The 13020-nt window shown below is 41.8% G+C and overlaps 1 protein-coding gene and 1 pseudogene across 1 annotated transcript; one reads left to right on the forward strand and one right to left on the reverse strand.

Annotated features, from left to right (window-relative positions):
• Positions 1 to 1358: 1358 nt before the first annotated feature.
• LOC139581852 (archaemetzincin-2-like) lies at positions 1359 to 4922 on the reverse strand (annotated as a pseudogene).
• Positions 4923 to 10849: 5927 nt separating this feature from the next.
• Positions 10850 to 13020, forward strand: LOC139580692 (protein VCF1). The gene is made up of 3 exons (XM_071409610.1): positions 10850 to 11595; positions 12107 to 12230; positions 12323 to 13020. The coding sequence occupies exons 1-3, from the start codon at positions 11579 to 11581 to the stop codon at positions 12557 to 12559; spliced, it is 378 nt and encodes a 125-aa protein (XP_071265711.1). The 5' UTR covers positions 10850 to 11578; the 3' UTR covers positions 12560 to 13020.

A 13020-nucleotide genomic window follows, 5' to 3' on the forward strand; every position in this document is an offset into this window, starting at 1 on the left:
TCAGAATGACTGCCAGCATAAGTAAGATTGTTTATTGAGACCTAAACCTAAATCATATAAACTGGAACAGCCACCTCAGTAATGGGTCCAAAAAGTCCAACCACTAACAGATTGAATTAGTTTAGACATGTTATTTATGTTTGTGTATCATAAGATTAATCAACGAACATGAAAAAAACAGGTATTGAAACAAACAATTCTGAAATTAAACCTGCAATAGAGCATGCTGGGAAATGTGATAATGATGGGCATGGTTGAGTGGTTTTGAGCAAACATACATTTATAATTTTACTCAACAAGCCTGTTCAAATTCAGCTCACTTTAAGGAGAGTTTGTTGAATCAATGTACAATTGTAAGGCAACCAGCTGCAATAAGATTGGGAGTTTGCTCAACATTTGGGCATATAGCTGAACCAACATACAGTGCTGCCTTCCAAAGGCAAACATAAATTTGACATTTTACTCAAAAAGCTTTTTTAAAATTCAGCTCACTTCGAGTTTGTTGAGTGAACAAAGTTTAAAGGGTGACTGCTCTTCCTGATTTGGCCTCGTTTAAGATTTGGCTAATTAAGAAATGATAGCAGCCATGACTGAATTTGAAACGTGGGACGTGATTTGACGTGGATGTCTCTTGTGTGTTCACAGGTGGGAAAAGTTAGCTAAATTATTTAGACAATTAGCTTCAGCTGGTTGGTATGCGACCATAGCAAAATTGGTTTGACTTTGGATAGACCATCTCTGGGTATAGTTAGCGACGGTCAATAAATGACACAATGTAAATGGGACAACATTTTCATGTTGCACATATTTTGTTGTCTCATTAAATGCTTTCAATATTTGTATATGAATTTCTAGTTGGTTTGAGGTTAAGTCATTGAAATCTGGAGCTATTGACCTTGTAAAATATTGTCCCATGTACACTGTGTAATTTGCTGATGGTCCCTAACTAGCTCCATAGGGATATCAAATGTCAAACCAAATTGACCATGGGCATTATGATCAGATCCCTTGCAGCTGCACTCTGAATTGAAAATTATTTGGGTACTGTCAGCTGTGAACAGAATTAAAATAAACACAATCCACAGAAAACTGTTACGTACCCTTTCTTCTGTGACATACTATTTTTTCCTATCATCTCGCAAAGCTCAGTTTTGGATGAGACTTACTTTATGACCAAAATTATCCTATTTACACTTTGTAGTCAATTATGACACTAGAATATTTTTTTTTGACTCATATCGATGAAACATAGGCAATTTTCAAAACGAGAAGTTGCTTTTTAGGGGCATCTGTTCTTTAACACATTTGCTCAAATGCATGTCCATTTGAAGTCCACTCAACTGGCAGAATAACGCTGATTAAGCATTTGGTATTTTATTTTTTTTACAGTGCAGGAGAATGACAAATCATGACATTGTTGTATTTACTTTTGAATCTTAACTGTTTGTTTTCTAGACAATTAAATAACATGAGTCATGATATTTTTGTACAAATAAAACATATCACAATGTGTAAAGTACTTTGAATAGAAATGTACGTTCTAGGATCTTCATCTCATCCTTGTGTACATTCATCAGTCATATCTATTTCCGCAGTGTGACCATTCTAGAATCTAGAGGTAAATCTGCCACTGTCTGGAGGTCTGGAAGGCCATGGTGGGTTTGGGACAATGGGGCTCAGAGTCAGACTGGGAGACAGTGAGGTGTTCATGGCTAGCTGCTCCCTCCTCCTCTATCCATCGCAGCAAGGCCTGAGAGAGACAAGTCAACCCATTATACTGTACCATGGGAAATAGACTTGCAACCAGGCTACAGAATATAGTAGTGTATCAAAGTTTACGCAAATTATGTGCTTACCTTGCGGAGGCAGAGTGGGCAGGGGTCCAGGGGCTGGGTGTCTGACTCCTCCAGGTGGTTGGAGCCCTGCATGACACACTGCAGCCACTGGCATTGCTTCACCCCAAAGATTTGCCCTATCTCATGGGTGACTGTATGTAGGCAAACATAGGGTAGGAATAGGTATAAATGTGGAAGCAGCAAGCAGCCTAGCGGTTAGAGCATTGGTCCAGTAACCGGATGGTCGCCAGTTCAAATCCACAAGCTGACAAAGTGAAAAACCTGTCAATGCTCCAGGATCTGTAATTACTCCACCTCGAAGGAGTGTAGTGACATGGGAGAACTTAAGGTTGAACACCAGGCAGGCTGTGGCATTCTGGATAAACTGCAGGGTTTTGATGTTCCCCCTAATCAGGGACTTATTTTGACCTGGGACACCAGGTGGGTGCAATTTAGTATCAGGTAGAAAAGAAAACGAGCAGGCTCTGGACCTTGTAAGGTAAAAGTTGAATACACCTGTTGTAGCGCATTAACCAGCAAGAGCGACTCACTGCTTTGATGTTTGTAGAGAACTAAAGGATGTTGTCCAGGGTCATGCTAAGTTTCTTTGCACTCTGGAAGGGGGACACCATGGATTTAGCGATGTTACCTCTTATGCCGGAGCTCCAAGGCACGCAAAGCAGTGTACTTAGAAGCAGTATTCCGATGCCTGTATCACTTTATCAGAAGCACGTGATCAATGACCTCTGGAGATTTGTTTAGTCTAACAACCACCTGATTGGTTTGGTAGAAGACAAAAAGACTATGCTGCGCACACGCTACGGGGTGTGGTAAGTCATTATAATAATTTGGCTACTCTAAATTATTTTGACCAGCATGTGCCACTAGTGTACACTGTGTTGATTGATTAAAGCCTTGAGCAATGAACCTATTTTCGACACACTTGGCTGGAAAACCTCAATGCTTCAGGAAGCTTTGTTTCCCCATCAATATGTGGAGTTATCAACCGTGGTGGAGAGGTCTTGGAGTGGGCAGGCCTTTCCCGGGAGGAAGAGCAGCTCCATTTTGTCAAGGTTGAGCTTGAGGTTGTGGGCTGACATCCAAGCTGAGATGCGTGTTGCCACCTGGGTGTATGAAGGGGGGAAGGAGTAGAGTAGGTGAGTGTCATCCGCATAGCAATGATAAGAGAGACCATGTGAGGATATGACAAAGGTTAATTTTATTTCAGTATATTTTGTACTCAAAGTGACCCTTTGGGGGCCATAGCACCTGGAAACATCCCCAAAGGGGAACCCTGGCCCATGCCCCTGGGTATGCCATGAGGTGGTTTCTCTCACCTGTGTGGATCTGTAGGTTGCGTGAACTGCAGTTGACCCTGAATGCACAGACCATGGCGGCAGTGGTCACCGGCGGCAATAGCTTAACCATCAGCCCAAAAGAAGGCCTGGCAGTAGTCCCTCAGCCACTCCACGTACTGGCCTGTCTCTCCCTCCCCATAGGAACCTGTGAAATAACCCACAAATGGGTGACATCAACTGAATGGTACCACTCAATGTTTAACCTTGCATATCCTCTCCCACATAGCTCTGTAAAATGGGTTCAATGGAACATTCTGGTGTTTGTACTGTAGCCCCGAATGCTGTTTCTGTGGTCTTTGTGCCTGGCTCAGAAGGAAAGAAAAACTAGGAGATCCACTGGTAGTGTATGCCCTATCCAGTCACTTACAGTAGCTGCTGTGTGTGGCTCAATAGTAGTGGTCAGCTCAATCACACACTAATTAGTTTGTTGTACATGGTGCGCCAGCTTATGGCATCTGATTCACTGTTACTTTCAGAGGATCTTGCCACTGCAGGGAAACTGTATCCCTGTACAGTATTAGGCCATAGGGCTTGAGAGACGACAAAGACAGAGAGAGATTGTGGACCCACCTACCGATGGTCTATGTGTAGATAGTACTGTGACCCTTGATGGGCGTGCTGCGGTAGGGGTTGCTATAGAAACTAGAAGTCCAGCAGCTCCTCTGTGTGCGAGGGGATCCAGTCCGAGTCGGAGTACACAGTGATGAGCCGGAACCAGGACCCGTCCCCCGGATGGAGACCCTCCTCCAGGAGCCTCCGCTCTTGTCGGCTGTACTTACAGTAGCGATCACTCAGGTCACAGTGGCTGGACACAAGGGCGGTGCAAAGTGTCTCCGGGGGTGCTGGATCACCTGCATCTGTGGAGCAGCCAGGTGGAGGTGAGGAGAGGACACAGGTGTGACGCAAGGTGAAGTTAGAGTAGGATGAAGTTGCCCTAAAGGCCTAGACACTGTACCTCCCTCCTAATGGCATTGGTTAGGGTTAGGGTTTGAGAAGGATGTTTAATATTTGTACCTTAGAGCATCTTCCAGAGCCTTGTATGGCACAGCGACAAGTGACACTAAGACTGCACAGGTAAGACCCACCTTATATGTGTAAAGGGTCGATGTGCAGCAGGTGGGACGGAGTCAGGCGCAGGACACAGAGGATGAGTAATAATGGACTTTTACTCAAGACGACAACAAAATAAATTCCACGCAGGGAAAACAATCCAGCTCACAAAATATTAGCGACAGCTAAACACAGAACAAACACGCACAAAACCATGTGGGAACCAGAGGGTTAAATAGGGAATAAATAATAATGTAATGGAAACCAGATGTGTACAATAAAGACAAAACAAATGGACAATGAAACGTAGATCGGTGGCGGCTAGAAAACCGGTGACGTTGACCACCAAACGCCGCCCGAACAAGGAGAGGCACCAACTTCGGCGGAAGTCGTGACAAAATGTGGGGCTCAGACAACAGAAACTAAACCCAGCTGAAACATAACGTTCTGAGAACCATATGTTTCTCTGAGTTTGGTGAGAGTTTGGTTGTCCTATGGTTATTTTGCATACAACCTTCCCACAACTTTCTCTGAATGTTGCAGGATAGTTTGCTTGGCTTTGGAACATTCTCAGTACATTTAAGGAACTTTACATTATTTTAACAGAACGTTTCCTAAAGGTTCAAACATGGTTACATTTACTTTCAATGTTGGTAATGTTCTCCAACTGGTTTGACATTGGGGATGCTCTCAAAAATTTCAGAGAACATTAAGAAACAACATTCTTCTGTGGGAATCTCAGTACTTCAGCGTAACGTTTCCTACAGGTTTCCTCATGGTTCTACTTAAAGATATGTTCCCAAATTGTTCTGAGAACGTTAAGAAATTGTTCCATAAAACCAAAAGAACACCTTAGTAACGTACGGAGAACATTCCGTTCTCAGCATCAACAAAACTCTCTCTATCCTCCTATATTGTTAAGTGTGTTGGCTGCGCCCACTAATCGGCCACTAATGAGTGCTTGTTTCCTTTTGAAATGGGTATGGTTGAATACACTAAAATGAACAGCTTTGTATGCATAAAAAAAACATGGCATGCTTGTTCCATCCTGGTGGTGCAGTATTTGTATTTATTATGGATCCTCATTAGCTGCTGTCAAGGAATAGAGTTCCATGTGGTCATGGCTCTATGTAGTACTGTGCGCCTCCCATAGTCTGTTCTGGACTAGGGGACTGTGACAAGACCTCTGGTGGCATGTCTTGTGGTGTATGCATGGGTGTCCGAGCTGTGCGCTAGTAGTTCAAACAGACAGCTCAATCATTCAACATTTCAATACCTCTCATAAATACAAGTCAATCTCTCCTCCACTTTGAGCCAGGAGAGATTGACATTCATATTATTATTTTTAGCTCTCTCTGTACATCCAAGGGCCAGCTGTGCTGCCTTGTTTTGAGCCAATTGCAAAAAGTCACTTTTTGTGGCACCTGACCACACGACTGAACAGTAGTCCATGTGCGAACCAAACTAGGGCTTGTAGGACCTGCCTTGTTGATTGTGCTGTTAAGAAGGTAGAGCAGCGCTTTATTATGGACAGACTTCTCCCCATCTTTGCTACTGTTGTATCAATATGTTTTGACCATGACAGTTTACAATCCAGGGTTACTCCAAGCTGTTTAGTCACCTTTCACATTATTTATTACACGATTTAGTTGAGGTTTAGGGTTTAGTGAATGATTTGTCCCAAATACAATGCTTTAAGTTTTAGAAATATTTAGGACTGACCTATTCCTTGCCACCCACTCTGAAACTGACTGCAGCTCTTTGTTAAATGTTGCAGTCATTTCAGTTGCTGTAGTAGCTGACGTGTATAGTGATGAGTTATCCGCATACATAGACACACTGGCTTTACTCAAAAGCTTACTCATAAGCTTTAAGAGATGTCCTACCCTAAATGACAAATTAGTCCACAGCTATCTTCCTGGTGACTCTCAAAAAACATGGCTTGACCACAAACCCAAGGGCTCTTTTTTTTTCAATTTAAAGTTTTATTAAGTTTTCAAACAACCAACCAAACACATTCCACATTCACAGATGTGACAGACTTAAAAAAATATATAATAATAATAATAATAATAAAATAAAATGTTATATATATATATATATACATATATACATACCTACATATACATACATACACACATACACACAAATAATAATTATAACAAAATTTAAAATGTAGAACTTGCAGCAGCACTATCAAGGTTCTTATTTGCTATTTCCAGCCTTAGCTGAGATGACGAGCCAATGATTAGTTTTTAGATTTTACAGCACCTTACACAACACGCATCCGCTCACCTCCCCGATCCCCCCATTCACTCTGTCCAATTTGAGATATAGTGGAGTAGTGGAGACCAGAGTCTATCAAACTTGGGCTGTCTCTTGTGGAGGTCATAAGTGAGCTTTTCAAGAGGGAGAAAGTCAACAATCTGGTCAATCCACATTTTAAATGTAGGAGAGGTACTAGAGGCCCACAATAGAAGGATACATTTCTTAGCAAAGTATGTAATGGTCATGAGCAAATTTTCTCTGTCAGGATCAAGAACAAAGTCCTGCTGGGCATTAAGAAGATAGAGACACGGGGTCATATCAAACTGTACATCTAGTATTTTCTGTGCAGCAGTATGTATAGATTGCCAAAATCTGGCAATCTCTCTACAGCTCCAAAATACATGCATATAGGTTCCACTTTCAGAGGTACATCTTTTACAGTTAGGAGAAATGTCTGTTTTCATTTTATGGAGTCTCAAGGGAGTGTAATAAAATTTGTACAAAAATTTGTAATTCGATTCTTTCATTTTTACATTAGTAGAGGAGCAGTATACCCTGTCGCAAACCTCCGCCCATAACTCATCACTGATAGTCAGACCAAGGTCCTTTTCCCAGATTATTTTCAAAGGAGTAAAGGAGGAGCCTCCTTTCTCAGAAAGGAGTCTATAGATATAGGATATTTTGCCTTTAATGGATTGTGCTGTGACAAGAAGGGTTTCAACTTCGTTCAACTGAGTTCTAAACCTCCTCTTGGAAGTAAATGAGGAGATGACATGTCTAATTTGAAGATATTAAAAAAAATGGGATCTTGGCACATTGAATTCACTGCAGAGCTCTTGAAAGGATTTCAGTGTAGTGGTCTTCTGATGAAATAGGTCTGAGAAGGTCCTGATTCCTAGAGTATGCCAAAGATTAAAGTTGGCATCCCTCAGGGCTTTTGGCAAGTCTGGGTTGCCTAAAGGGCTCTTTTAAATGTAACCAGTGCAACCATTGCAGCAATATTGCACAGAAAACGTATTTGGTGGACACAGCTTATAAAATGGAGTATTAAGTTAAGCATTTCATTAACTGCAAAACCACTCATGTCATCTATAGATTGGAATGTCCACAGTGCAAGGTGTTCTACATTGGACGGACAAAGAGACGCCTTCAAGACCGCTTAGCGGAACACAAGTACGCCATACGGGTAGGCAATGAAGACTACCCCATGGCAAGGCACTACAAGTCCTTACACCATGGCAACCCTGCCCTGCCAACCCTACAAGCTATGGGTATTGATCATGTTCCGGCCTCAATTAGAAAAGGGGACCGTCTTAAACAGTTAAACCAAAGGGAACGTTTTTGGATTTACAAACTACAGGCCACTAAGTACCCTGGTTTAAATGAAGATATGGATTTCTCACCCTTCCTGTAGGGTCGTGATAGGTCCATTTGCCGTCATCTAGTGGACATTTTGCTCAATTGCCCTCAGCTATGTTTAGACTGTTGTTGTTCATGTTTGCTGTGTTCTAGTGCAATATGGAATATATTGCTTTCTTATTCTTGACACTTCTCCCAGTCATATTTAAGGTTAGACCTACCTTTCTAGGGGTTCTGATACTTCTAGCTTGGAGTTTAATTTTTTGATAACATAGCTACTGTATTTCACTTTTTAATGTGTATAGTATTGCTTACTAGGTGTGTCCAATCAATTTTGTAACTACTCCCTCTTCAAATTAGGGCTAATTGGAAAAGCTGTTCAAAAGAGGACATTGTATTATTTCTTTGTACTCCCTGACGAAGGCCATGCAGCCGAAACGCGTCAGATTTGTTTCTATTGACCATGTCATACAAATAAAGGCATTTTAATTAATTATATGAAGAGTGCCTTGGTCCTCCTTTTTTTACCTTCTGTCTACCAAAATGTACTATTGTGTACCTTAGTAGCGCTTCCCTTCCTCCTCTTTCTGCCATTGGCATGTCGTTTGTAAAGATTGAAAAAAGTAAGGGGCCTAGACAACTGCCCTGGGGAATTCCTGATTCTACCTGGATTATGTTGGAGAGGCTTCCATTTCTTTATTTTATTTTATTTATATTTATTTTATTTCACCTTTATTTAACCAGGTAGGCAAGTTGAGAACAAGCTCTCATTTACAATTGCGACCTGGCCAAGATGAAGCACAGCAGTTCAACACATACAACAACACAGAGTTACACATGGAGTAAAACAAACATACAGTCAATAATACAGTAGAAAAATAAGTCTATATACAATGTGAGCAAATGAGGTGAGATAACTGTAAAATAGCATTGTATCTGGTCAAACACAATTTTTTCCAAAGGTTGCTAAGGGTTGGTAACAGGCTGCTTGGTCGGCTATTTGAGCCAGTAATGGGGGCTATTCTTAGGTAGCGAAATCACTTTTGCTTCCCTCCAGGCCTGGGGGCACACACTTTCTAGTAGGCAATTTCATCTGCTATTATCCTCAGTAATTTTCTATCAACGTTGTCAGACCCCGGTGGCTTGTCATTGTCTATAGACAACAATTTTTTCACCTCTTCCATGCTCACTTTATGGAATTCAAAATTACAATCAAATTGTATTTGTCACATGCGCCGAATACAACACGTGTAGACGTTACAGTGAAATGCTTAATTACAAGCCCTTAACCAACAATGCAGTTTTAAGAAAAATATTTTGGGTACCGGTACAGAGTCAATGTGTGGGGGCACAGGTTAGTCGAGGTATTTGAGGTAATATGTACATGTAGGTAGAGGTAAAGTGACTATGCAAGGATAATAAACAGAGAGTAGCAGCAGCATAAAAATGGGAATGGGAGGGTAGAAGCTGTCAAGAAGCCTTTAGGACCTAGACTTGGCGCTTGCCATGCGGTAGCAGAGAGAACAGTCTATGACTAAGGTGGCTGGAGTCTTTGGCAATTTTTTTAGGGCCTTCCTCTGACACCGCCTGGTGATGCAATCAGTCAGGATGCTCTCGATGGTGCAGCTGTAGAACTTTTTGAGGATCTGAGGACCAATGCCAAATATTTTCTGTCTCCTGAGGGGAATGTGTAGTGACAACGTTTGTTGCTGGCACGTCATGCCTAAGTTTGCTAATCTTGCCAATGAATTTTTTTAAATTAAAGTAGTTGGTAATATCAGTCAGTTTTGTGATGAATGAGCCATCTGATTCAATGAATGATGGAGCTGAGTTTGACTTTTTTCCAACAATGTCATTTAAGTTGCTCAAGTTGTTTTACTATCATTCTTTATGTAATTTATCTTTGTTAGTGTAGTTTCTTCTTCTTTTATTCTGTTTAGTCACAGGATTTCTTAATTTGCAATATGTTTGCCAATCGGTTGTGCAGCCAGACTTATTTGTCATTCATTTTGCCTCATCCTTCTCAACCATACAATTTTTCAATTCCTCATCAATCCACAGGGATTTAACCGTTTTTAGTAATTTTCTTAATGAGTGCATGCTTATTAGTAACTGGAATAAGCAATTTCATAAATGTGTGAAGCGCAGCATCGGTTTGCTCCTCATTACACACCACAGACCAAGAAATATTCTTTACATCAACAACATAGGAATCACTACAAAACTTTTTGTATGACCTTTTTAAGTGGACTAATTCCAGGGATACAGAACAGAAGATTGATGCAGGGTCGCAATAAATGTGTTTGCATTATTCATGCATAAGGAAATTAATTTCCATTGGTCCTATCTATGCTTGGAGTTAGCCCAAAATAAGATAGCAGTGTTATTAAAAGGCTTATTGAAACATTCAATAAAATGTTTAGGGAAGTTATAAATCTCCAAATAACCTATAATACCCGTTCTCAGAGCGCTAATAAAACCTCCAGGGACAACTTTCAAGGAACCAGAGTAAAACGTTCTCAGAACCTTCCTGCAACTGACAAAAAAAATCCCAGACAAAATGTTCACTTCTGTACTCAGAATGTTTAAAAAATTTGTAGGTTTACCCAGTCAGGAAATGCATGACGACGTTCCCACAACCAACGTGAAACAAAAAACATAAGTTCCCACAACTTCCAAGGAACCAAATGTGCTAGCTGGGAACGCTTCCTGACTTTTTTGTTTTTGTCTATTGTCTTTAAAGCTGCACTATGCAGAAATCAAATAATTCAGATACGCAAAAATCGAATTATGGCCCCTATAATTCCAGAACTGGTGGAGGAATAAAAATAACTTCTAAATGTCAACTTTTGCAACCACCAGTAACACATACAACACAAAATGATACAATCATTATTTTTCTTCGGTGACCCAGGTAGATAGAACAATGAGGGTTAGTTCTAAAAATATATATTTGGTATTACATGTGATTTACAAATCGTACTGTAGATTCTGCAGATGGCATTCGGTCGATTTCTGCTTCAAGTAGATCGTTACGTCATCAAACGTCATGTAAATACTATCAGCTGGGTCTTTTTCCTAGCAGGGCTGGCTTGGGTTCCTGGTACTGTACCTCTTTCGGATCTGTCATTTCACCAAGACGGAATGATTGTTTGACTGATCTCAAATAAGACTATCAACACTCGAGTTAAATTGACGGTTTGGAGGAATCTCTCGCTTGTTTCGTTATAGTTTAGCCAGTTTTCTATGCTAGCTGGTTAGCAAAGTAGCGTAGGCTATACGTTAGCTAGCTAACAACGGTGAACGGTAGCCAACTCTAGCATAGAGAGACTGGAAATAGACTTCATTGCATAACGTTAACTGAGAGAGAAGCTAGTTTACTGACATAATTAGCATCCATATTCTGGGAAAGTGACAGTGAATGCTCAATTCTCAAGACTTAACCAGTCAAGGGTTGTTACTTTGCTAACCAGGGCAGGGAGGCTATTCAACAAGCTAACGTTAGCATTCAGCTAGATCAGAATGCCCTGACTGAGCTTGTGCGGTAAGTTTGGGGAGAGCTGCTGTGCGTACGATAATAGATTTTCTGCAAGGCTGAAAGCTTCCAGGGAGAGGAGTTGTTTTCATTCAGACGTGTCCAGGGCAGGGGCCTTAACGAACGTCTTTCTCACTAAAAAGAAGCCATAGACAAAGACAATCGTCTCCCAAATGTTGACAGAAAACAGGTGAGTTTCTTTCTTAGAATAACGCCTTATTCAATTACTATCGACCTCAGTGACTGCTAACTGTATTTGTCTCTCTTGTAGGCTAACTGATCACACCATATCAGTTTAATATCTCACTTGGTTGTTTCCTTCCCTGTGTACTGATCAATAAGTTGTCATACCCATGGCTGATAATTTGAGCACGTCTGCTCCTGTAACTAGGCTGTGCATGAGATCGCCTATCTCTCTATTTTGGGTACTTGGTGTTCTCTCACACATACACCTGCTCTCTCAAAATAGGCCTAATAATATATGCCATTTAGTAGACGCTTTTATCCAAAGGGACTTACAGTATACATTTGAAGTGTGGGTGGCACCAGTGGGAATCAAACCCATGGCCTTTGTTGTTGCAAGCACCGTGATCTTCTGACTGAGCCACACGGATCACAAATGCAAACTTCCTCTCTTTCTCTCTAAGATGGTCACTCTCTCACTTTTACTCCCTGGCCTCTCTCACTCTCACTGTGTACAGGAAGCGGCGGCGTGGTGGAGACAATGAGGGGGACCAGCTGAACCCCCAGGCCAAAAGGTCAGGAGGGGGGCAGGAGGGTCACGTCATGGTGTCCAAATTGGGCCAAGATGTTTGGGACTCTGAGGTGACAGAACACACACACACACATACTTGTGATGGTTTGGGCAACAAGTATTTTATGTAAGTCATACCTGTTTTTCTCTTTCTGTGCTCCAGTCGTCCAGCAGTGACAGCAGTAGTGGTATCAGTAGTCCTGAGAGGGCAACGGGAGGAGGTAGCACATATACGAAGAACAGCACGTCCCAGGGTCTCCTCAGACCCTTGCCAGAAGACCCTTCCATTTCCTCGTTGAGTCTTTATGGCAACGACACCCCCTATGACCACATCAACAGTGTCCTGAGGGAGGCCCACTTCAGCAGTCTGCAGACCAGAGGTCAACCAGGATCTACGTGACCTCACCCCACCCCAGACCCTTGTTACCCCACTGGAACAAGCCCCTGGGTAGGATCCAGGAAGAAGTTGCCCATAGGCTCAAATCTAGAATAAACTTACCCCAGATTTGTGTCCAGGAGCAACTTCATCCTACTGGAATTCAGGATGTGGCAGATGTGGGTAAAGATCCTTTGGGCTCTGGACCCAATCCATACCATTGTCCCTGTGCTGTACACCTTGAAATGTGCCATACAGAAAGTACACCTACATATCCAATGGCCCACCCACTGTGGTACTACTATATGCAGTATGTATGTACTCCAGCACTTTACTGAGGGGTCTACTATTCTGTGGTGGTCTCCTTACATGAGTGAGTTGTTGTTGGACATTATCATCGCCACTGGTGCTATCTACTACAGACAGACATCTGTATGAGTGTCTAAGTGCTTGCTGTAGCCTAATTAATAAAGTGAAGCACTTTA

Source organism: Salvelinus alpinus, chromosome 7, assembly GCF_045679555.1.
Source record: "Salvelinus alpinus chromosome 7, SLU_Salpinus.1, whole genome shotgun sequence".
In the NCBI taxonomy this organism is placed as follows: domain Eukaryota; kingdom Metazoa; phylum Chordata; class Actinopteri; order Salmoniformes; family Salmonidae; genus Salvelinus; species Salvelinus alpinus.

Excerpts from the sequence above, each read along its gene's own strand:
- LOC139580692 (XM_071409610.1), top strand. Across the intron at positions 12,231-12,322 it reads AAGATGTTTGGGACTCTGAG|TCGTCCAGCAGTGACAGCAG; the intron begins GTGACAGAACAC and ends TCTGTGCTCCAG.